We start from the raw sequence: 26911 nt of genomic DNA, 5'->3' as shown, positions 1-26911 counted from the left end.
GCAGTAGTACATATGGCTCAGGCCTTGGGCGTGGGTTACTGGGATACTGCTGTTCGTGCCGGGGGCGACCGAGGACAATGTTGCATGTCGTCGTCTCGCATTCGGCCATGCGCACGTCGCTCCCCATTCGCTCCGCGTAGCAGAAGCAATAGGCCCTACGCCCTGTCGGGGCTCGGGCCTAAATAAAATAAAATAATATTTTGAGCAAAAACAATATATCCGTAAATATTACAACAGCATATTATACATTATTTGAAAGCTCTCAACTTTCCCAATGTCACCGTGGGGTCATTGGTGAGTGACGGGCGCGTCTGCACCAACTCGTCGGGGTCGCCCCCTGACCTCCCATTGACTTCCATTCATTTTAGCAGTAGTAAATATGGCTCAGGTCTTGGGCGTGGGTTACTGGGACACTGCTGTTCATGCCAGGGGCTCTCTCTCTTCCCCTCGGGGTGCAGACCTCCAAGATGCAGCCAATGAGCGCGCAGACCCACAGGGGCCTGAAGCCCACTGATCATGTCATAAGCTGCGGTAATAGTCCTGTCCAGTGTCCACTGTTCAGTGAGACATTTGCTGTAGTGAGAGACAAGACAAAAACAACTGCTCACTTCCCGAAATGAACCCGTCCTGTCCACATAAATGCTCAGTGCTTGCACTGGACAGAGCGCACAGAGCCTCTAATGCTCCTCTGAAACGACTGGCGTGTGCCAACAAGCGCAGCTGTTGGGGGCGCAGTAATAGATCCATAAGCGCCCCCCCCCCGAAAGTTAGGCGCAGGGAAGCGTCTGTGGTAACAACCTTTCGAGCTATGACCGTACCCACAGGGACACCCATAGTCAGGAAAACTTGTTGGATGTGAAAGTATGCGTCTTCCAGATCTATGCACACGAACCAGTGGTCCTGGCGCACGAAGCGCAGCAGGGACGTGCGTGTCAGCATTGTGAATGTATAATGTTCTCATGTATTTGTTCAGAGCGCGCAGATCTAGTATGAGACGCAGCCCTCCTCCTTTTTGGGTATAAGGAAATATCACAAATACAAGTTTGTTCCACCTTACCGCCTGTATAGTCATGTAACGGTTGCTGATCCTTCGTCAAGCCGTATAAAGGAGACAGGACACAGTGTGGAGTCAGTCCGCTTTATTCCTGTGACATATAAATATCCTATTAATATGTCTCCGGTATCAGCACTGGCTCCCCTCCTCTGCAGTTTCCAACGAGTCACTCAGAGCTTACACTTACAGACTGGCTAATTTATGTAAATGTATGAACAACAAAATAATTTAAAATCTAGTGGAGCAGCTATCTAGAGAAACAAATGCACACCATTCACAAAAATAAAACATACCTGTGACATATAAATATCCTATTTGTAACGGTCGTAAATATTTATATATTTAATTTCGCGTTTGTCTTTATATTTTACTTTGCGCCATCTAGTGGTCAATCACAATGTGGAACAAAGTATAATAGAAAGTTCCGCCCGAACCTAATTAACTGCGCACCTTGCTATCAACGCATTGCCACCAAGCCATGGATCTATTAAAATAATAATAATAATGTAGGCGTGGTCAGTCTGAGCGATCTGCCAGGTCCATCTGGCTGACCACGCCTACAGGAAGTAACAACAGCTGATATACGACACGTCACCACCAACACCGGTGACAGTTCTGAAGATGGCTTGCAGCTAGCAGCCGAAACATGTCAACAAGGTAAACACACTTTACTGCATTGTCTTTAAAAAGAACCCAAGAAGTTAAAATGAAGTTAAGTCAGAGAACAATAGCTTATCCCTGAAACCGCCTTTCGCACCTCAAAATGTGATTCGCACTCAAGAAGGCAACACAACAGAGCTGGTAAGAGCCTTTGCAGAATCTCTCAACGCAAGTCGTCTCCCAGTCCGCCAGACCCACTCAGATACAATGACTGGAAGATTTCATTTCTGACTCTCATTGACAGAAAAAGTATACCAGCTGAAGAGAACACGTACTAGTTGTGGAAGTACGTGACTGGACCTGCAAGGAAAGCCATAGAAAGCTACTTTTTCTTGGTACAGAATCAGCCTACAATGCAGCATGGCCAGTTCTTGAAGAGAGGTATGGCAATCCATTCCTCATCGCTAAGGCATTTAGAGACAAGCTCGACACATGGCTGAAGATCAGTTCCAAGGGCAGTGTGGAACTTCAAGAATACGCTGACTTTCTTCGCAGTTGTAATGCGGCCATGCCATAGATTAAGGGTCTCGAAGTACTTAATGACTGCAATGAAAATCAAAAGATGCTCGCAAAACTATCTGACTGGCTCACATCAAGGTGGAACAGAAAAGTTACAGAAGTGCAAGAACAGAGCCACATATTTCCAAGTTTTATCCATTTTGTTGAGTTCATCTCACATGAAGCCAAAACTGCATGTAACCCCACAACATCTCTCTATGCTCTGAAGCCAAGTGAAAACGAAAGGACAAAGGTACAAAGAATCAGGAGTCATGGAGCAAAGGTTATGGCAATGAACTCCAATGAAAGCGCTGTCAATGTAAGCTGTGTCTACTGTGAAAAGCAGGCCACAGTCTGCAGAAATGGTTTAAATTTATGAATGAGAACATTGGGGAAAGACTGAAGTTTGCATAAGAGAAGAAGTTATGCTTTGGCTGTTTGAAGTTAGGCCATCGCTCCAAGGATTGTGACAACAGAGAAACCTGTGACACATGCAAGAAAAAAACATCCAACATGTCTTCATGACACTCGCACTAAAGAAGAAAAAACTCAGACAAAGGGCAATCAAGCTAAGAGCAGTGATAAGACAAAACAAAGGAAACCAGATTCAACTCCACAAGACACCAATGTCACACAAACAGCAACTGAAGCAACTTCTAACAGTAATGCAGAACATCAAGGATACTCACACATCCTCTACCGTTCCAGTGTGGGTTTCAGCTGAAAGTGAGCCAGAGCGTGAAGTTCTAGTGTACGCACTCCTTGATATACAGTGACACAACCTTTGTCTTACAAGAAACTGCAAGAGCTCTGCACACTGTAAGTGAACCAGTTCAGTTAAAGCTTACTACAATGTCATCAAGAAACACTGTCGTTCCTGTCAGAAGCTCTCCGGCTTACAAGTAAGAGGATTTTACTCAAATAAGATCATTCCTCTGCCAGTAACATATGCGAGAGACTTCATTCCAACAAATCGAGATCACATTCCAACACCAGGAACTGCTAAGGCATGGCCCCATCTTGAACACATTGCAGATGAAATCGCTCCTCTCCAAAGTTGTGATGTTGGTCTTTTGATTGGCTACAACTGCCCTCAAGCACTCGTTCCGCGTCAAGTCGTGTCTGGCAAGGAAAATCAGCCATTTGGACAAAGAACTGATCTTGGCTGGAGTATTGTGAGTTCTGGCAATCCGTGTCTTGATTATGGAGATGCCTTTGGAGTAAGCCACCAGGTCATCATGAAGCAAGTGGTCCCAGATGTTCAGCCATCTTCAATGTTCACCAGTCAAGTGCATTACGTGTGCAGAACTGAAATAAAAGAAACTGTCTCACCTGCTGACGTAATCAAAATGCTGGAGTCTGATTTTTGTGGAAAGAACTGCAGAAGATGTTAAGATCTCCCAAGAAGATATCAGGTTCCTGACGAAGATGAAGGAAGGTAATGCCTTCCTTCATCTTCGTCAGGAACCTGGCTCAAAGAGGATGGACATTTTGAAATGCCACTTCCATTTAAGAGTGACAAGCCTAACTTACCTGACAACAAGGCATGTGCCATTCATCGGCTCAAATGCGTGGAAAGAAAGCTGAGAAGGAACAAGCAATACTACATGGATTATAAGAAGTTCATGGAGGAAATCATAGCTCACGGTGATGCACCATGGGGTGTACCACCCACAAAAACCAGGAAGGATTCGCATCGTCTTTGATGGCTCTGCAAAGTTTCAAGGAACATCCATTAACAACCATCTTTTGACCGGCCCAGAGCTTACAAACACCTTGCTTGGAGTCCTGTGTCGTTTCCGCAGAGGCCCGGTGGCTATAATGTGTGATATTGAACGTATGTTCCACCATTTTCACGTGTGTGCTGCTGACCAAGACTACCTAAGGTTCTTATGGTGGGAGAATGGTGACCTCGACACCCTGTTCACCATCTACAGAATGAAAGTTCACCTGTTTGGTGCAGCATTTTCCCCAGGCTGCACTAACTATGGCCTTAAGCACCTGGCAACTGAAGCAGAAGGACTCTTCAGTGAGGAAACAGTTAAGTTTATGAAAACTAACTTCTATGTTGACGATGGATTAGCAAGTGTCGATACGGAAAGCCAAGCAATACAGCTCGTCAAGGAAGCACGTGAACTCTGCAGTACCGGCAATCTTCGATTACATAAGTTCATCTCAAACAGCACCAAAGTCTTAGCTTCACTTCCAAAGGAAGAATGCACAGTAGCTGCCAAAAATATGGACATGGCTTTGAGTGAAGTACACATGGAGAGAGCACTAGGTGTACAATGGTGTGTGGAATCAGACCAGTTCCAGTTCAGAGTGACTGTTAAGGAGAATCCACTCACTCAAAGAAGAGTTTTGTCCACAGTTGTCTCCGTGTTCGATCCGCTTGAATTTGTTTCACCTTTCATCTTGGTAGGGAAGCAGATCCTGCTGCAGATGTGTCGAGATAAGCTCAGCTGGGACGATACCTTACCCGAAAGTCTTCGACCTCAGGGGGAATATTGGCTGCTTGATCTGAGTAATTTAGCAAAGGTCCAAATAACTTCAAGGCAGAGCATTATGAACTGCACCATTTCTCCGATGCCAGTGCATCTGGATATGGCATGTGTACCTACCTTAGAGCAGTCAGCACATCTGGTGAAGTCCACTGTTCTCTGGTGATGGGAAGATCAAGAGTTCCACCATCGAAAGTCACAACCATTCCACAACTTGTGTTGTCAGCTGCTGTAGTTACTGTTCGCACCAGTGATATGCTGAAAAAGGCACTGGAGGTTGGACTCTCACAAGAAACCTACTGGACAGATTCAAAGGTTGTCCTCGGATACATAGGAAATGAAGCCAGGAGGTTCCATGTGTTCGTTGCAAACAGAATTGAACGTATCAAACAAAGTACAGAGTCTACACAGTGGAGGTATGTGGTGTCCGAAGAGAACTCAGCAGACTATGCCTCTAGAGGTCTTACAGCTGAACAACTTATGGCCTCAAACTGGTTTAAAGGCCCAGACCCTCTCTGGCAGAAAGTCGTGTCCAGTGGTGAAATCAAGGTAGGAGAGTTATCAAGCAGCGATCCAGAAGTCAAGAAGATTCAAGTACTCAAGACACAAGCTAAAGAACAAAGATCACTTCTGGATCGCTTGCACAAGTTCTCCAATTGGTCAAGAATGATCAAAGCCATTGCTAGACTCAAGCGCCTCACAAAGGAAGTGAAGGAATGCAAGAAAAGATCCTATGAAGTCACTAATCTTGATGAAAGAAAGGAAGCAGAGCTGATAGTTGTCAGAATGGCTCAAAATACTGCCTTCTCACATGAAATAAAGTTCCTTCAAAATCACACAGTAATCCAAGCCAAAGACAAGGTCAATAAGCTACACAAGTTGAGTCCATTGCTGGACGATAAAGGCACACTTAGAGTTGGAGGATGTCTCACGCATGCTGCTTTACACTTCAATGTCAAACATCCTGTGATCCTGCCAAGAGACAGCCATGTGTCAACATTACTCGTTAAGCATAATCATGAGAAACATACCATCAAGGGTGAGGGATCACCATGAACGAGCTTTGCGCAAATGGATATTGGATCCTCGGGTGCAGCAAGGTTGATTTATTGATAGCATTTATATAGTGCCTTTCAAGATACCCAAAGCGCTTTACAGTTCATTATTCAGTCACTCCACACTCAGTGGTGGTAAGCTACTATTGTAGCCACAGCTGCCCTGGGGCAGACTGACGGAAGCGAGGCTGCCAATCTGCGCCATCGGCCCCTCCAACCACCACCATCACTCACGCTCACACCACTTTCATACTAGGCAATGTGGGTGAAGTATCTTGCCTAAGGACACAACGACTGTTTTTTTTTTTTGTTTTTTTTGCCACTGGTGCCCCACTGTGGCACCTGGAATTCCTCGTTTTTGCTTCACGTTTGGTCTTGCTCTTCTAATCAACGCGCACTGTGGAAGGGGCTTGTGTTCGCTGTACGCAGGAAGGAGCAAGAGCGTGAAAAGGCGAGGGGCAGCGTGCTGACGTGAAGCAGATGGACAGGTAGGATGTTTAGGAAGTTTAACCTGCCCTGTGATGCACGCTGGTACACGAGGGCACACGCTGTTGCAGACAAGCCGTGCACAGGGAGCGTGTGTATTTGTGATGTGCTGTTGAGTCTCCGCGGGCTGCACTGAGCACACACGCTCTGGCACACCTGTACAAGTTTATTGCCAACAGCAGCGGCCGTAATGAAATATGATCGCACTTGTTGAGTGTCAGACCTTGAGTGAGAGACGAGACCGAGTCCAAATGCGAGTCCGAGACGAGACACGGCGATCTACCCACACGACCTTGGCGATCGACTGGTAGATCGCGATCGACGTATTGAGCACCCCTGCTCTAAAGTAATAATTCATATTCCATAACATGGACATGTGAATATTTCCGTCTATAACGAAGGAAATTTGAAGCAAGATAAACGATTAGACCCCTCGTGGATGTCAGCCCACGAGGTTTGTGTGCTTTATTTTTGTTTAATATAAGTTTCATATTCATATAAATGGTGGAACATATATATAATATAAGGTGCACAGTTGATTTTGATGTTTACTTATTGTTTTCTTTGCTGTCAGTTCTCACGGGTTGTGAAGAGTGAATAAACCCTGTTAAAAAACCTCATGCTCATGCTCATTCCTTGAGGGGTGCTACACTATTAATATGTCTCCGGTATCAGCACTGGCTCCCCTCTGCAACAATGAAAACAGCACCGTGAGACGGCTATTAATTTTCGCAGCACTCAGCACTAGGCTATAACATTAAGCTAATTATTTTTTTCTTTACAATACAAATAAAATATATAAAACTCAAAATCAGCACACCACGAAACATTCACTACACGTAAAAGAAGTTGTCTTGTCAATGTGTTCTTGTATTTTTGCTGAACGTGCGCTGATTTTGTGAAATATATTCTTTTATACTTGGACAGAACTCACCCTTTACAGTTTCCAACAAGCCACTGAGAGGAAGGAAGCCGAACTACCAAAATAAAATACACAGGGGAGCAGCGCAGACTTCCGGGTTTTCAAAATAAAACGTTAAAATGATAAAATTCACATAAATTACAAATAAACATGAAATACAAACAAAAAAATGTGCATGTGCATTTTTAACTCTGTTACATCCACCCCCACTGAATTTTATCAATCCTGAGCCACCAGTACAAAAATGCCTCATAGAGGGCAAATAACGACACTACACCAAGGGGGTCCCGCTAAGAAAGGCCAACAAAAAAGTATCCCAAGAGGATAAAGTGGAATGAGGGGAGTACCAAACCCTCAACCCAACTACTGGCAGTAGGGTGCCTTGTGCACCCCACAAAACCCCTTACACGTTACAAGCTCAACTGTACCATCTCACATGACAGTGGTAGGAGACAAATTACATTCCAACTGACTTGCCAGAAACCAAAAGGGCAGATACATTCACTCAAAATCAAACTAGCAAGGGATCCGAAACACAGATCTGTGAACAAGCCTAGCACAAAGTGTTAGGAATAACATCTTGACGTGACATAGTCTGAATAAGAGTATTCACAGTTTTAACCAAATGACCAAGTCTAGTGTGTACTTGGGACTGATCAACAGAGCCAGTCACAGTCTGGTCAACAGTAGCAGTCCGACTGTCAAAACTAGAGTCATGCAGTCCGGTTCTAGTGGCAGAACTGGGACCAGTCACATGTCCAGAGACACAGTCCGATATGTTTGGGCAGTACTCAGGGGACAGGTCAGTGTGATGGGGAAAAGAGACAACAGTCACAATGTCAGAGATGGCGGCCTGAGTTGAGTCTGGCTCAGGCAACCGTGTAACCTACTCTAGAGTTTGTCTTTCAGAGTCAGCCGACACAGAGGGGTCTTGAACAGGCTCATGTTCGCTTTCACAAACTGACTCATTCCCGTCCACACTAGGAACAGAGCAACCACTAGCGAATGTCAAATCATTGTCTGATACGTCACAGAGCTCAACTGGGAGGAAGCTAATTGGCAGCAACAGGTTCCTGTGAACAATTTTTACTCTCCCGGAACTGTTGTCACTGACTTTGTAAGTATGAGTCTCATGATTGACATCCGTCACAGTGTAGATCGTTGACTCCCATTTATCCGCAAGTTTTCTTTTGCCTCTCTCCGTTTTGTTTGCAAGAAGCACTTGTTCTCCAATTTCAATGTTTGATCCTTTCACTTTCCTGTTGTAAAGCAGAGCGTGCCTGTGTTGTTCCTTTTTGACATGTTCTTGGGCAACCAACATTGCTTCCTGTAGGTCAGTGACAAGGGACTCAACATATCTATCATAGCCAGCTACAGTAGAATCATGAAGGACAGAACGGAACAACACGTCAACTGGCAAACTGGGGACGCGGGGGAAAGCCTGTGGACTCATGGGAAGTACAATTGTAGACAAAAGTCAGCATCTGCAACCTACGAGGCCAGTCAGCTTTGGCTTCAGGGGGCAACGCACGAATCATACTGGCAAGGGTTCTGTTGAAACACTCTACTGAACCATTCCCCATGGGGTGATATGGCGTAGTGTGGGACTTTCTGACACCTGAAACTTTTAGCAACTCACTGATTAGCTGGCTCTCAAAATTTGGTCCCTGATCGCTGTGGATTCTTTCTGGAAACCCGAACACACAGAAGTATTTGTCTCATAGAACTTTCACAACTTGTTTGACTGTTTGGTCTCTACAGGGGAAGGCTTGTGCCATATGGGTAAAATGGTCTGTAATAACAAGCACGTCAACTGACTTATTCCAAGAATCTTCAGCAGACCAGAAATCTATACACATGAGCTCAAGTGGTCGAGATGTGACAATGCTTTTTAAAGAGCTCTGCCTTCAAGGTCAACTGTCTTACTAACGATGCAGCGTTGGCACTTGCGGACATAGTCCCTCACATCTCTGTCTGACTTTGTTTTGAGATCTTTCGAGACTCTGTACAGGACACCATTGCTAACAGGGAGTTTTTCCCAGTGTTTAAGGTATTTCATCACAGAGACAGGCTCTTTTGCCCTATCTCTCCTCGTTGGTCTCTGACATCTCAGCATAGAACAACACACGGGAGATGGTTTTGTCTTTGAGTTGGCTGTCATGCAGTTCTTGTTCAGTATATGAAGGCAGGGTGTCAAGTCCAGAAGAGACAAGTTGGGGTAAAAACTGCAGGGCAGCAACAGCACGAACTCTAGGGCCATACACGGCATACATGGGACTGCAAAACAGCAGATATTTCACTAAACTGCATTTGGAGGGGTTGCACACACTGCTGAGCACCTGATAGGTCAAGGTCACAGCCCGTGGAAGAACAAAAAGTTTCTCGGACGGAAACCTTTGACACATCTCTGGCTTGACTGAGGAGGCTATGATATGGCTCAGCGAACAACCTTTGGCCCACGGGACCTCTGACAAATGGGACACGACTCAAAGCATCAGCTACAATGTTCTGTTGACCCGGGATGTACTTAATGTCAAAGTCATAACTGGCAAGTTTGGCTACCCAACGTTGCTCGCAGCAATCAAGTTTTGGTTTAGTCAGTATGTGACTTAATGGATTGTTATCCGTCCAAACAGAAAAAGTGTGACCTTTAAGCCAATGACTAAACTTATCACACACAGCCCACTTCAACGCTAAAAACTCAAGCCTATGTGCTGGATAGTTTTTCTGAGATTGAGACAGCGACTTGCTCGCAAAGGCTATGGGTCTTGCACGTGCCTCTTTAACTTGAGACAGAACTGCGCCTATACCATCCAAAGAGGCGTCGGTAGAGAGCACAAAGGGAAGGGAGAAGTCAGGGTGGGCTAGGACCACGGTGTTCAACAGACACTCTTTCAGCTTTTCAAAGGCATGGACATGGGCACTTGTCCAATCGCAGGCTGACAGCTTTCTGTATTGGAGTTTGGACTTAGTCTTCCCTCTCTTTTTCTCACCTTTCAGGAGATTGAACAGGGGCTTGGCTTTGGCAGAGTACCCTGGCACAAAATGCTGATAGTAGTTCACCATCCCTAAGAATGACCTGAGATGCTTAGGGGAAGGAGTCACACCATCCAGCTCCATCAAATCAGCACAGGACATGTTAGAGATACTCTCAACCTTACTAGGGTCAGTTGAGATGCCATTTTCATCAATGGCATGGCCCAAAAACTTTACAGACCTCCGCAAGAAAAATAACTTTTTGGGTGACAGTGACGTGTTTTCGTCTGGCGCAAAGACCAAGAGATCATCTAAATAACATAGGAGACTTAGATAGTTTTGATCTCCAAAAATGCTGGTCATCATACGCATAAAGCTACCGGGACTATTACAGAGGCCCTGTGGGAGACGATTGTACTCATATAGGCCCATTGGAGTGGTAAAGGCCGAATACTTTCGGTCTTCCTCATGAAGCGGCATATCATAGAAACCGGATGTCAAATCCATGGTGCTGAAAACACAATTACCTCCAAGTGCGGCCAAGCAATTAGATTGATGGGGGAGAGGGTGAGTATCCTTGAGTGTTCTTTTGTTCAGCGAACGGAAATCGGTGCAAATATGAAGGTCTCTGTTTTTTTTCCTATACAAGCACCAATGGAGAAGCGTACTCTCTGTTTGACTTTCTGATAATCTCCTTCTCCTCCATCTCTGTCAGAACCTGGTGCAACTTGTGGTACTGGCTCGGTGGAACACGCCGGTATGGCAGTCTGAATGGTCTGTTGTCTGACAGGCGTATGCAGTGTACAAAGCCTTTCGCCTCTTCACAGTCCAGATGGTGGTGTGAAAAGATGTCTTAATACTGCAAGACAAGGTTAGCCATTCTACTTTTACACTCATCTGACACTTCGCATGAGTCAATGTCAACGTTGGTGAGGCCCATAGACTGAAGCTGTTCCTCTATTGTTTCAAGTTTTGTAGTTGGCACAGTTGACATATTGTTCTGGGACACAATGGTCACATTGCCATCAGAGTCAATGTCCTCGAGAGCCACACAGGTGTACACATAGGCTAACTTTGCATTATGCCTAATGAGCACTGGTCTGTCAGATGTGTTAATGAGTTTGACAGGGACCCATCAGATGGGTGACAACTTTGGCAACTATAACACCTTGGGGAGCTGGGCGTGAAGAGGTGGGCTCAGTTAACACAGTAGCACCTGGGGACACGGGGGTATTCTTCGGCAGCTTACCCCACAGGAGATATTCACGCCCAGCCTCGAGACAGGTAGCCGCACCTTACTGTGCCGACTTTGTCTGGGATAGAATCACCTTGCCACTTGTTTAGACCTGAGAGCATAGAGAGAAACTGCAAAGATTCAGGGTTGTCAGCGGAACTGGACACTGCTTGCCAATATGAATCACACTGTTTCAACTGACGGAATACATGCTTAATCACATTTGCACCGACAATGACATCATCGTGCTGGCCCTGGACCACAAGTGTGGAGACCAACATTTTACAGTCGTAGACTTCCATCTCCACCTCAAAAGCACACGGAGTCCACCACAACCAACTAGGACCACATCTGCAGTAATCAGCATTGCATCTGTAAGTATACCAGCCTTCCTGAGCTTCTGTTCTGCACTCTCGCTAATGCTGCAGGTCATAGAGCCACTATCTAACATCCCACACATCTTAACTGTACCACCAAACAACACGGTAGTGTAGAAAAGGCTGTCACTACTGCCTATCTTTTGCATGTTCTGGTACACGACAGTTTCATGGCTGGGGCATGACTCTAGAGCGGAAGAATACACAGACTCAGCATCAGAAAACAAGTCAGATTGGGAGTGTTCCACAGGACCTGTACTGCCTCCCACTGGATACAGGTCACTTAGTTTCCCTGATTCTGGGGAGGGGCAGACTAGGATGTAACACAGGGGCATTTGGATCTAGTGTGGCCAGGAGCAAGACATTCAAAGCACAGTCTCTCAGACAAACAGAGATCGTGGAGTGACCTGCGGTGTCGCACACTCTGCAACTTGACTCTCTGGGACGATGTTGGCGAGCACAAAAATGTCCACTGTTAATCACAGGACGGGCACTGGGCAGCTGCACTTTATCCAACACCTCCTGAAACATCTCAACCATACGACTCAGGAGCCTCTCCACTGACTGCTGCAGGTTCTGGGCTACGACGGGGACGGACACAGCTTGTGAAGCAGGGGTTGTGGCGAAACTGGTGTAGCTATGAAGTGCCTGCACATTAACATCAGCAGAAGGGAGACCGCAACTAACTGACTGACACTGATCGGGCAAGTTAACTGGACTAGGCTGTTTGGGGGTCAATGCAGCAGCGTGGACTTTGAGCTGTGTAGCACCATATGCTCTCTGGTTTGCCCGCATTTCTCCCTGATAATCATCAATTCTCAATTGAACATCTTTTGATGATCACTCATGAATAGGCTTCCATTTAAAAGTGGAGGAAAGTTGCAGGTCTGGGCAATGCTTAACAAACATGAGAGCCACCTCATTATTCAAACTGCCTGTCGCATTACCCTGTCTCTGCAAACCCTCTTGTGCTCTGTCAGCAGCTTTATTCAGTCTTATCCAGTAGTCAACAGGATTTTCTTTGTGTCTCAGCAGGGTAGCATAAAAGTCTGCAAGAGGAAGACACGAGGGGGAATCACTGAAATAACGCAGCAGAATATCGTAGATTACAGTGGTCTTATTTACAGCATCAAGGTCAGGGTTACCACGGAGGGACTATCTTAACTACGTCCCTGCCTTTGCCCAGTAAATGTCCCACGATTTCTTCAGCCTGCTCACACAACAGTGTCCCCTTTTTCCTGAGGTAAGTCTTAGTCATGTCAATCCAGTCCTGGACTGAAACCTTGTCAGTACTCTCACCTCTAAACGTCTGTAGTTCACGGTCAGGTGCAACATGCACTGTCACATGGGGAGAGTCACATTTGGTCACGTCACAAATGGGAGAGCATGGGAGTGGGTGTCTGAGCATCACTGGACAGATTAACAATATCAGCTGACATTAACTTAGCCACTATTGACTCACCAATCTGGGACCTAACTGGCCCATCATATCAGTAAGTAAGTGAATGGCAGTAACATCACTGTTGGGAGTAGACGTTTGTGCCTTGTCACCAGTAAACCCACCAACATCCGTAAAAACCTCAGGCATTGCAGCTGGACGTCCCACATTCCCACCGTTAGAATCATGTCTCCATAACCCTCGACCCTTAAGTAAAACTGGAGTGGTGAAATCATCCATGTTAATTACACAGAAGTATAGCTTCAAACTGTACTTGCGTTGTGTAACCAAAATAATTCACTTTCTGAGTAACCGAAAATAAACACCCTCAAATTGTCCTTCTATTGCACTAGCAATGCCTCAGCGGAACCAGACCAAGGTGCAGGTGAAAGGCAGCACGGCAGGAGGGCAACCACAGCAATCGGCGTCGAGCAGATCAGGAGATCCGAGGGGTCACGGCACCAGTGTAACGGTTGCTGATCCTTCGTCAGGCTGTATAAAGGAGACAGGACACAGTGTGGAGTCAGTCCGCTTTATTCCTGTGACATATAAATATCCTATTAAAGGTTGTATAGAGGATTTTCCAAGGAACGAGAAATCCAGCGACTGTTTGTCCTTTTTCAAATGTTGCGCATGCGTGAAACCACCCCCCCTCCCCTACAGCTCCCTACGTAGAAACGCCTTCTCCCGCCCCTCTTTACGCCAGAAACAGGTTTGTTTACAGCCGGTGCGCTGCACATGACTTGTAAACAACTAACTACAGTGTTGGTTAGGCAAGGCGGAGAAGTGAGGAGCGGGGAGAGCGGGTGTGCGGACATTTCGTTCGCGGACGAGAAGTGAGGAGAAGGGAGAAGAGCGGAGCAGGGAGCAGGGAGAGAGGAGAGGGGAGCGGTGCGCGGAGATTCCGTGCCCGGAGAAGTGAGGAGCAGGGGGAAGAGTGGATCGGGCAGCGGGGACAGGAGCAGGAAAGGGGTGCAGAGAAGGTTGCGCGGAGATTCTGTGCGAATGAACTAGCTACAACACACAGCAGCAAGCGGGCTCTTTCTTTGCCTTGAAAATTACGTTTTCAGACATAGGATATCACTTTCGTGTCCTGAAAAACGTTTGACTAGCTCTTGGAAATAAAGTACGTTTTCATAATAAGCAGAAGTGACCTGTCCAGGAGTAATTTGGCGACCAGTGCGTCAGTCTTTAGACCCTGCGTCTGCTTCAGTCGCGCCATCGCTGGAATGAATCTCCAAGAATCACCTTAGTTTGGCTTCGCTGCTTTTCCCCTTGTCTTCTTCTTTCAGCAATCTCAAAAACGGACTTTCTTTTGCGGCGAACTGCTCCTGGATTCTTGTCGCCATTGCAACAAACTTTGTGCTAACTGCGAGGAAGATATAGGTAAAAAAAAGAACTGTTGCGTTGGTGGAGTAAACAGCGTCTGTGCGGCTTGCGTCTGTGGACTGCATGACAGGTGTACGTAAACCACGTACCGGCGGCGCGCAGGCAAGTCAGTTACGCTAGAAACGTAGGGAGATTGATTGACAGCCTGTCAGCTAACAGATAACGAGGCAGTGTCATTATCTATTGGCAAATGTTTAGCTGGCCCCACCACGTCCAGAGTTGATGAATTTTTATTCTCTTTTTTTTTGGTCATCAAAATTACAAGGCTACTGCACCTCTATAATGCTATCATTGACAATTTGAAACAAAAAAAAATCCTCCATAACAACCTTTAATATGTCTCCGGTATCAGCACTGGATCCCCTCCTCTGCAGTTTCCAACGAGCCACAAAGAGCTTACACTTACAGACTGGCTAATGTATGTAAATGTATGAACAACAAAATAATTTTAAATCTAGTGGAGCAGCTATCTAGAGAAACAAATGCACACCATTCACAAAAATAAAACATACCTGTTACATATAAATATCCTATTAATATGTCTCCGGTATCAGCACTGGCTCCCCTCTGCAACAATGAAAACAGCACCGTGAGACGGCTGTTAATTTTCGCGGCACTCAGCACTAGACTATGACATTAAGCAATTTTTTTTTTCTTTACAATAAGAATAAAATAGATAAAACTCAAATTCAGCACACCACAATACATTCACTACACATAAAAGAAGTTGTCTTGTCAATGCGTTCTTGTATTTTTGCTGAACGTGCGCTGATTTTGTGAAATATATTCTTTTATACTTGGACAGAACTCACCCTCTGCAGTTTCCAATGAGCCACTGAGAGGGGAAGCCGAACTACCAAAATAAAATGCACAGGGGAGCAGTGCAGACTTCCGGGTTTTCAAAATAAAACGTTAAAACGATAAAATTCACACAAATTACAAATAAACATGAAATACAAACAAAAAAATGTGCATGTGCATTTTTAACTCCGTTACAGTCAAATAATATACTTATTGTCTAGCCAGCTGAAATAGGCCTCGTCCTGGAAAACTGTCCGTCACGTGATGAAAAAGCCTGCAGTTTCGAGACATACGTACTTCCCATAGAACTATCCTCGTTTATAAAAGTGGAGGTCACATGTTTCTGTTCTAGAGTAGAGCTCCACTCGCCCCATGTGTATAATCGTTTATTATAGTTTATAGTTTTAGTGCCACCTAGTGGAGTGGTTTGTACATCTCTGGATAAAAGTGAGTGGTTTTAGGGATTCATTTTTAAAGTTGTTCATTTTTTTATTGCATGCAGGTACATATACATTTATTTTTGCCATCTAAAAGACAATAAAACAATTAAATTATACAGATTTCAGTAAAAAGTGGTTTGTTAAGGCTTTCATGGGTGTTCCTAAATTGTGCCCATTTAAAACAATGTTTCCCAAAACTGTTGGGACATAAATCATCATTGGTTGAGCGGTCAGAGCAAGGACCCACATTCCAGCTCCACAGATGAATGCTGTCATTGTGTCCCTGGGCCAGACACTTAACCCACCTCACCCCTGGTGTCTGTGTGTGTGTGTGTGTGTGTGTGCGTGTGTGTGTGTGCGTGTGTGTGTGTGTGTGTGTTTGTGTGTGGTTCCTTGTTGTTGTTGAGTGCCTTGAAGGTGTAAAAGCGTATGTAAAAATGTAATTATTTACCATGTGCCCAACTGTACACCTTTTCGTTTTGCTCTTTACTAATTAGTCACTGTAATAATATGGGCAATTATAGCATATATTTTTATACTTTAAAAATATTTATATTGATTTGTGCTAATTTCAGTGAGTATTGTATAAAACACATTGTGCCCATTTAGATTATGTTTAGTTATCATGTTTACCTAATAATGTTTTAGCTTTATTCTTAAGTTAGTTCCATGATTCATTTATGGTCAATTTTCATAACTCCCTACACACAAGACAACTGTTATTTTTATTGCTCTCACTTTAAGTAGAACATTAACCAGGTATAACCACATCTGTTTGCCGTCCATAGATAACAAAGGTACAGATCTATAACAGTCAACGAAAGACTGCCTCAGTTTTGCCAGAAATTACATTTAAGATTTTCAAACCACACTTTAATTCACACTTATTGCACATTATTACTGATAATCTGGATAAATACGCCAATGAAATAAATGCCAGGCAGTGCAGTCCTTTAATGTCATTGCATAAAATCCTCTATGTGTGAACAAAAGTGTGTTAGTATACATACAAGTAAAGTGCACATGATAAAACACAAGGCAGTGTAGATGAATTCTTTGAGTGGGTGAACCCTATAAGATAAAGAGGGCTGTTTAGTAAAGGCGTACAGCATATAGTCAATAAAGTCATTCATACAGGCCAACAGATAAGATGAAGCACCCATACTTTACAATGCAAAACCTCTCCATTTGTTCAGTGATACATTCAGACAAATTGTGTAAACAGGTTAAAGACAAGAACAGTACTTTTTTTTTTTTACATTTAATTTGACATAGTATTAAAAATGTTGGGATTTCAGGACATCAAAATGTAATGGTTCTTTCAGGGTTTTTTCCAGGGGTTCTTTGAGGAGTGATTTTTGTTATTTGCAATGTTGTTTTGTTGCTCATGTGAAATTTTACATTGTACGTGTAGCATTGTAAGGCAGCCATCTGTTTTTGGTAACTTCAAAGCTAGTGCAAAAGTTGAAAAGAATATCAACAATTATAGGAGTTTAAAGGCATGTTGGTGAAAGTTGCTGAAGGCTGGTGACTGATACATAATGCCAGTGGTGGAAGAAGTACTTAGTTTTGTTATTTAAGTAAAAGTACAGATACCAGACCAAAAATATACTCAAGTAAAAGTAAAAGTATCACATGAAAAAAGTAAAAATGTGCTTAAAGAGTAAAAAGTAAAAGTATTCTGCTCATATTTTCAGGTCTAATAAAGCTTCAAATGTAGTGATTTTGATAAAGATTTGAGTTGCATTTTGTTCAATAGAAGCAACTGATCTGATTGTTGTTGTTTTTTTTTCTAGCCGTTTTTATTTATTATTGTTTGCTCAAACTACAAATGTGTTCAAAATAAACCCCTCAGCCTTTCCAGCACATCTCAAATTATAATAAACAATGCTTTTACTTTTCAGTCCTGTTCAAAAATGTAGTGGAGTAGAAAGTAGAAATACCTCCTCTCAGATGTACTCAAGTAAAAGTCAAATGTATGCACTTTAAAATTTACATATACCTACATTTTTTACTTAAGTACAGTATTTTTATTTTGTTCCTTTCCACCACTGGATAATGCAAAGTCTAGAGCAGCTGGATTATTGTACAGTTAGTTCCAAATAATGAACTAACTTCCCTTTCTTTGGTTTATGTTTTTGCTAATAGTTTACTAAGGGGAGCAGAATCTTCCAGCGAAAAGGATGGTGTTGGAGGCGTTATGTCTGATGAAGAAATGGAAGGGGTGATCTGCGATGAAGCGGGCGGGCATCATGGCACAGCGCAACATCATGATGGCGGCAGTGGCGGCAGCAGCCTCAGTGCCCTCTTCATTCACCTCCACAAACGCTTTGTGCACCACCTTAGACAGAACCAGGTCATTGGCTGGAGACATGCCTGAAAGAAATGATGAAAAACATACATTAAAACATTGTACTTCTGGCTTCATTGACTCTCCTATTCTCTTTGTTTGTCGTTCTGGTTTTAAAATGTTCATATTAGCCTGCTCTATGATCCTGGTGTATTTATTTTGCTATTTTGTCTGTAAATTAATTTGTATTCCTAATATGGAAATCTAAATGGAAAGCATTCACAATCTATTGCACAGACTAAGAGAGACAGACAGTCTGTTTTTGTTTTGAATTGTTAATTACTATGGCGATGGGAATAGATTTGCTTCACTCTGAAACAATCAGTGGACAGAAGAAGGTCCATGGGTTGGATTATTTTCTTACCAGAGAAATCACTGCTGCTGATGCTGAAGGCGTCCACCATGCCCATACTGATCAGCACGTCTTTCAGGTCATAATTCTCCTCCATCTTGAATCGAGGGAGTCCCACCTGCACCTCCACCTCGTCCATCATGTCAGGACGGGTCCACTCCACAAAGTTCTCGTAGGTGAGTTGCTGCTCAAGCTGTAACACACGCAAGGACGTTTTTAAGTCCTTCGATGCTTTTCTCCAAGTCTAATGTCTTTTACTGTTTAGGTTAACTAAGTATAAACCAGCACTATGGCATACCTTCTCCAGACCATCATCAATACTGCCGGGCAGAAAGATGAGCATGCTGAGCTCCTTTCCTTTGTACGGCAAATCTATAATCTGGTTTACAGAGAAATAATGTTAGTTATAATGTCAATGCAGACAAAAATACTTATATAAAGTATATCATACAGGAGAAAACATTAGAAAACTCACTTGACAGTTAATCTCACTTATGAATGTGAGGGGGAACTTTGATTTTTGGTGCATCATCTTCACTGGTTTAGTTTCATTCTGCAAAAATACACAAACAACAAAGTTCAAATGTAGTTCAAGAGTCTTGTGGCAGATTTTCCTAACCAAATGGTATACGAATATTGTTGGTTGTCCATAACATAACACTGCATATTTACAGCCACAGTATGTAAGATCTTGGTTAAAAACAACAACAAAAAAAAGACTAAAACTACATCTTTGTTGTATTTATTGAGCTAGCAGGCTTGCATCTCCACAAACCTGACGCTTATTTGTAATATGTTTTTAACTTTCTATTTCCATGGGATGATGTAAGCGACGTGCCACCTCCAGTCTAATGTCTAACTACAAAATAATGGTATGCTACTAATATAAGTCAATAACTTTGTAGAAGATTGTGAACAATGTTATGTTCATTTCTTATTAAACTAGATCAGTCTTATAAATGGCACACAATTAGAAAGAAAGATTTGGTTAAAGGTGTACTATGTAACTTTTTGATTGACCTGCTTGTCTCCATGGAGATGTGCTTTGGCTGAAATATTTATCTACTTTATTTATTCAATACCAAGAGGTTTTATTTCTCAAAAACACATAAACCAAACAAATGTATTTTTTTTTGTCCAAACAGATTTTTTTTTTTTTTTAAAGATTAGCACTCACCTTGTTTATTCTGAATTGACCATCATGAGTAGAGCTTTCATTAAACTGTTTATTCCAGTTTCCTTTGAAGTAAATGGCGTTGACGAGCACAAGTCTCGTCAGGTTATCCACGACACCCTTGGCTAGAACGTCCTTAATTTTACCTGAGAAAAAGTAACACATTTAAAAATACAATATATTAAAGGTGCATTGTGTAATTTTTCTGGCATATGGTCCGTCAAATGCTTTTGTCCATGGAGATGTTGATTGTATTGATTTGTCTGGAATGTTTCACAGTATTGTATTAAATCTTTTTATCTTCATGGAGACAAAACTAGACCAAATTACAGGTCAGATCTGTGGAGGCAGCACCGCTCACAGTCAGAATGGCTGTTTTTCTCAGTAATTTTGAACTAAAACTACCTGTAATTCAGTAAATGTAAGGTAGAGCTGTTTAATGTCATACTGTGGAACATTCCAGGCAGAGCAATGACATCTCCACAGAAACAATCAGGTGATGGACCCTCAACTGAAAAGTTAAATACCACACTTTTAATCAATAAAAAGTGATGCACCAAAATTTGCAATAATAAGTTTTTACCTTGTGTTTGCTGCTCCACCCACGTGTTTATGGTGACTCTGGCCTCCTCAGATTTATTGATGAAGTCCACAGTCTGCAGCTCTGCCTTGTAGTACTTTTGGGTGGCTCCCAGGTAATCCTGTGTCAGATATAAACAATAGATATGTGATAATGATATTGATGAGGAATGTTAATGTTAAAAAATAAATTAATAATAGCATTTGATAAAATAATAATTAAAAAATAGGGCTGGGGATCATGGAGTTCCTCCAGATTCGATATGATACATGGCTCACAATACAATATTATCATGATATAGAGATACATGTGATAACTTATATACTGCACATGATACTCTTTGGCATATATGTGTTAAACCACTCCTTGTATAAACAGCAGCCCACGATAACAATACTGTATCACTAAATTTAGTGCCACAATATATCAATATTTCTATATTTTTGCACACCCCTATAGCAAAATATGTATAATTCCTACAATGATCTACAGACTCATAAAATTAGAAGCTGTGAGCTGCATTTCATTTTCCAAATAGCTTTCTAACAAGAATAATACAACAACATCTTTATAAATAGCCTATGTTCATTGACATTCAACAATCTGGTACAGATGTTATGAATTATTAGCCATTATTATAGTAAGTAGTAAGAAGTATCTTATTAAGAATGTTATGAGTTTCTAACTCTTTTTAACTAGACTATTTATCTTTACATCTCTTATGTAGTTTAATAATACAATAATAATACAATAATATCATCTGATCTATATAGTCGTTTAGTTATAGTAGCCACACACAGCCATACACAGCCACTCACACAAACACCACATTCATAGTTTGACAATAGAGCTATGTGGTTCCAGCTTACAACACTGCAGTCATTTATCAACACAGATTTTTGGGATCAACTTAATTTACTTATTAGTGATTAATGAACATAATGTACAAAGGGTAAGATTACACCATATTTGATTAACTGGCATGCTAAGAACGTCCCTGCTTGTATTGACACACACCTCAACAAACTGGTAACTCTCCTCTCCGTACAGTTTGTTGGCGACGCTGAGGGTGTAGGGTGCGTCAGGTTTGTGAAACTCCTGCAGAAGAGTGGCAAAGCTGGAGTGTACATCATCAGAGAGGTCCTTCGTTTTGAGGCACTGTGGAGAAATAAGATAAATAAGTTTAATAACACAATAGTTTGATATTTAAAGGGCCCATATTACACTAGTTTCTGATCTCTGTTATAACATTGTTTCCTCATCACAAACATACCTGGAGTTTTGTTTTTCACATTTAACACACAAACCCTGCATACACCTTCACTAGAATCATTTGGATAATTTCAGCCAATTATTGCCAATGCCAATCTTTACTGAACTAAAGGTAAAGGGTAGCTGTTAACATGAAAACTACCAATACATGACATCACAAGGTGGAACAGAGCATTTTGAGCTTTGGAGATGTAGACAGACTAATACTAAAGGATTAGTCAAACGTGTGAATGAAACAAAACACAACTCCGAGTATGTTTATGATGCAATAACAGCATTATTACATGGCTTAAATCTCACAACAGTCAATTTTGAGTAATATAGGACCTTTAAAGTAAAGTAGTTGTAATGCCCCATCCTTTCTTGTAAAATGAAATAGAAAGATAGTTAGTACCAACAGCAGAATGCCATCAAACGCCTTTGAAAACCTTAATATAGGAGAACCTCTGCAAAATCCCTATGCAATGAAAGAGTACTTAGACCAGTCAATAATATTACAATAAAATAAAACAATGCTGAAAATAGAACTGGTACTCTGAATCCCAGGCAGTTAAGCATAGCAGATAAGGTATAAATAGAAACATGTATGAACTTTTAGTATTTCAATAACAGAAAATAGTATCCAATTAAAATAGTACTAAAAGCATACATGCATGCATACATACATACATACATTTAGTAACTTATGCTGTTTGAGTTGTAGAGTTGTTTTCAAATATTACAGACTGGTCAAAATGCACTGAAGCTTCTATTCATGGACTTAACCCCACAAAAAGAACATATTGTTAGTCCATTATTAATGTTAGCACATGGATACAGTAATGTGTGTGTTCAAATTAGTGTAACCTCAGCTCAACATATTAACATTAGGACTGCCACGATAACAAATTTTGAAGCACAATATATTGCTACAGAGAAATATAGCGATAAATTGTTATATTAAGATTACTTTATGCCTTTGACACAAAAACAATAAACCATAAATCATTTTAAAATAGTCTGTATCATTAAAAGACCTGAGCTGGAACAAATTTACAGCTCAAATTGAATCTTATTACATTAAAATATATTAAAAGTCATTTCACTTTTGAGTATAGTAATTATCATGACAGGCCTAATTAACATGCCTCTTAAGGACAAATATTTAGGTCGTAACAAGGATCCAATTCCAATGCATTACTTAACACTTCGGTTTACACTAATGGACACACAATAGATTGTTGCTGAAGTAAAGGCTGCTTTTCCTGTGTTTCCAGTTCAGCTCTAAAACAAATCCAAAAAGGAATACATTTAGAAGTCTCCCATTGAAATTCCCACCACCACAACACTGCTGTAGCCTGTTAGCCCAATGCCCAGTCCTGTACATTATCTCTTTGTTTACCCTCTTTCTCAGATGTGGTGGCAGTAAATTTTGCACGTGTTGGGGGATCTGCATGGGCATTTGCTTCTGCATTGCTCCGGCCTGTGGCGGCTTCTCTGCCTCTTTGAAGCAGAGGACCTACAGTGCAATACATTGGTATCATTTCATTATTACCCAAATAATGTGAAGGCCACCTTACATAGAGGATATCTGTGAAGTAGATTAAATAAACTAACATAACATAATTACAAAATATGAATGAACCTTGAGTGCACTGTAGTTATTCTCAAATCATATACACCAAATACAAAGGAAATATTTCACCAATCTAACGCAGAACTATTCCACATCTAATTTATGGCTAAACCAGGTCTAAAAAAAAAAAAAGACTACACCATGACTTCAACTTCTAAACCAATCCAAAGGACGACAACATTGTGATTAAATTGACTCATAATTAAACAAAACCAGTCTTGAAAAGGAGCCACCAGAGAGTGTGCGCACAGTCATTCTGCTTTATACTATACATATTGTACTACTAATAAAAGGCAATAAGTGCTGCATAACTGGATTGACAGGGCAGGGGGCGCTGTTGGTTGAGCACCCTCCCAAGATAGTATAGTTGTAATTTAGATTAAGGTAATAACTATAATTTACTGATGTATTACGCCCTTATGTAGGCCTGTGTTGACAATTAAAGATCTTTTTTTTTTTTTTTTTTTTACTGTGAATTAACCTCCACAAGCAGAGTAAAGCAGAGACAACACAAAGCTAGTTAATAAAAAACAAAAACAAAAAAAAAATGTATTTGTCTTTAAAATTTTTCACTCTAAACAATTTTAAATAACATTTAACATCTTTAATTACCTTTAACATACAATGAACAAAGGCAACAACTGATAAAAAGTGCAATTAAGTCATTACTAAAGTAAACGCATTAAAAATGGTGAGGGGCATGCTGGTGGAGGTGCATCCCGGTGGTGGTTTGCAGCCAGTCTCTCTTGGTCTTTCCTGACCTAAGTGCATAACAAGTACCTATGATTTCACAATACAATGCAATTCCTTAACTCAGCTTATTTCTTGGTGGCATGTCAAGGGTAAATGTGACTGAACTGACTAAAACTATAAAACTCTGATATGGTTTTCCTAGGAACTGGCTGTGAGTCGTAACCTTTGTCCCTTTCACAACACTACACCCTCTCTCTATACAGGTCATGCACTTTCATCATCAGGTGTGACTCAAGTAAGACCACTCAGTTTCTATGGAATTTATGGCCAAAGACTATTTTCCTTTTCCAGACAATATGAACAAGAACATGAGTCAACCCAACTGAAATGTAACAGCAGCCGCAAATCCTTCTTTCCATTTATCATATTTATTGCAATGACAGATTTTCATGTTTGGACACATTTACTCAAGAAAGACAGATTATGCTGGTTGCGAAAAATGATCAGTTCATAGAATTTCAGCTTCCTGTCATATGCAACATTTTGAGGACTTCTTCACATTCAAAAGATAATAATATTTCAAGTTATTAGCCTCTATGGCATTAACAACGGCCCTAATGTTTCATTATGACAAGACCCATGGATAATCAAAGTAAAGTATAACAATGATTGCTTTTGTTGACAACAGCTTCATTGTTTGATTTTCTAACATTTCTGTTGGTTAAATCAACTCTGGGTGTACATTTTGAGTTGTTTAAATGACATGTAAAAAACCAAACCATCTAATTTCTTTCTGATCATAGTCCCTTTGATTACGTTTTTTTAATCATAAAGGTCAGATTTTGCTACGCATGTGAACAAGGCTGACTCTGTGAAGCTGAGTGAGGTGACAGCTGTTGTGATTTGAGACTATACAAACATACTGAGTTGAATGCAAAACATACTATAAAGGATAATGTCAAAAGCAATTATTCTGAGTGAAAAAAAAAATTAGCTACTTGTAAAAGCTGGGTATATTTTTTAAGATTTAAGCATCATCACCACTATTTTCCGTGCAGGGTAAAAAGCACACTTACATGTAACTAAAAAAATGCATAAGATACTACATGGATACATACATAACTACATGTTAGAGAGAATGAATGAACTGCCTTTACTACCCTGTTTTCAGGTAATCCTTCCACATTCTCACATTTCAATGGCCCATGGTCTGAACCTGGGTGTATTCCAGACAGACCAGGTGTGGCTTTGAGACACACTACCGCATTCTCATTTTATTCATATTGTCGGCGTCACTGTGTTGGATAGGTTTGCATCCTAAAAACTATAAGCAACAAATTAAAGGTGCATTGTGTAACTTTTCTGGTGGAATGCTTCTCTCCATTGAGATGTTATTGTTTTGCCGGGAATGCTCCATGGAATGACATTAAAAACATCTCTGTAGCATTTATCCATTACGGGTGTTTAACAGAAAAGTTACACAGTGCGCCTTCAAATCAGTATCACTCTCACTAACACATCTTTTCCTTGGAAAGATATATTTTATTCCCATGATAAAATATGTAATCTAATGTAATCTAACATAACCTGGCCCATCCCACTTGTTTTTACTTGGATATGTGCCATGGGAAATCTCCTGTGGGACAAATTACCTATCACATTTAAAGATAACTCTAATTCGGTGTATGAAAAAGCGAAAGATATACTATTTATTTGCACTACTGTAGCCAGACAAGAGATTGCATAACACCATCTACTGCACTCAATGGCTGCTGATAAGACGCAAACTCAACTATTTACAATGTGTCACTATGGAAACACAACAGAGAAAACCCCTATTTATAATTTCTGACATGGTTGACTCAGTGACTCATGGGCTGTGTGCCTGTTACCTCTGACATCTGCGTAGCTGTGTTGCCCCGGGCCCCAAGGAGGACCATGGACAGAGCGGAAGAGATGCTCATAGGAGAGAAGAAGACATTGGCGCTGCGATCATTGTCACCCAGGGTTTTACAAAGATTCAGGGCAAAAGTGTTGGTTGCCTTGGAAAGAGGAGTTTCAGTTGCCATGGTGTCTGTTGCAAAGAAAGCACAGGTGTTAGACTTTGCATAAAGAGTGAAATAAATAAAATCAAACTAGAGTGTGTGTGGCATGTATTTTACGCTATTTAGATTTGGTACAAATAGTTCATAACCTTGTAACGCCATGAAAACCTATTAGAAATATTGCACAAAACAAATTAATCAAAAAAATATTGGTCCTAAGCTCATAAACTATAAACTAGCAAGCATTATGAAAGTATTTGCTAGTCAACCACTAATCAGTTTTACTTCACAATACAACATAAGACAGCATCATTAAAACGTACATACAACTAGGATGGTGTGTTGCTAAGTAAGCTAAACTACGCAGCTTTCCAGTACTATGTAAAAAAAAAAAAAATTTAAAAAAGGGGGCTACAAAAAAAAAAAAAAAAAAAAAAAAAAGTAAAGATGAATAGGAAAGGCGATTTAAGGCTAGTTTTGCTCTTCCTGATAGTGACATCTGATCTTTTAAACTCTGTGCACCTCTGAAACCTCCACTAAGTTGAATAATTCATTATAACCACGTTCTAATAGAGCAGCAACATATTGGGCTAATATTCTAAAAACACGCTACGTAATTGATTGAATAGCCACAAATCAATGTGAATACACAGCTATACACTGAAATACACCATACATCCACTCACCAGCTGTGTTCAGAAGCCTCGCAGACAAAGTTTAGCTTGAGCCATCAGTTTTATTATTGAAAAGAACACGCCCCAAGAAGGTGCGGTGACAGGACTTCCTGATTCTCACGTGACCGAATGCGGAAAGGACACACCAGAGACTCTTACGGGAGGAGATCATGGAGCTTTATTAGATTTTGGATTCACGGAGAAGGACATTTATGGGCTTTGCGAGGCTTGTGATATTTAGATTCGAAAACTAATATGTTATTTCCCCCCAGAATAATTCACACCGTCTCCTTTTTCACTTTTTATTCTATTATTTCAAGCTAAG

The 26911-nt window shown here is 41.4% G+C and overlaps 1 protein-coding gene across 2 annotated transcripts; it reads right to left on the bottom strand.

The window, feature by feature from the left end:
* Window positions 1-16765: 16765 nt before the first annotated feature.
* LOC110171040 (serpin B6-like) lies at window positions 16766-26699 on the bottom strand. Of its 2 annotated transcripts, XM_020936723.2 has the most exons (10): window positions 26599-26699; window positions 25760-25941; window positions 22941-23057; window positions 21305-21445; window positions 20291-20408; window positions 19711-19853; window positions 19009-19086; window positions 18832-18912; window positions 18546-18726; window positions 16766-18207 (listed from the first exon to the last, which is right to left on the bottom strand). In XM_020936723.2, exons 2-10 carry the CDS (start codon window positions 25934-25936, stop codon window positions 17984-17986), a joined length of 1260 nt encoding a protein of 419 aa, XP_020792382.2. In that variant the 5' UTR covers window positions 25937-25941; window positions 26599-26699; the 3' UTR covers window positions 16766-17983. The 2 variants fall into 2 exon arrangements, with proteins under 2 accessions (XP_020792382.2, XP_020792383.2); XM_020936724.2 differs by lacking the exon at window positions 22941-23057.
* Window positions 26700-26911: the final 212 nt, after the last annotated feature.

This window comes from Boleophthalmus pectinirostris, unplaced genomic scaffold, assembly GCF_026225935.1.
Source record: "Boleophthalmus pectinirostris isolate CB_2022bp ecotype Guang Dong unplaced genomic scaffold, ASM2622593v1 HiC_scaffold_15, whole genome shotgun sequence".
NCBI lineage: Eukaryota > Metazoa > Chordata > Actinopteri > Gobiiformes > Gobiidae > Boleophthalmus > Boleophthalmus pectinirostris.
The sequence above is the reverse complement of the archived record's forward strand: the minus strand, read 5'-3'. Positions and strand labels throughout refer to the sequence as shown.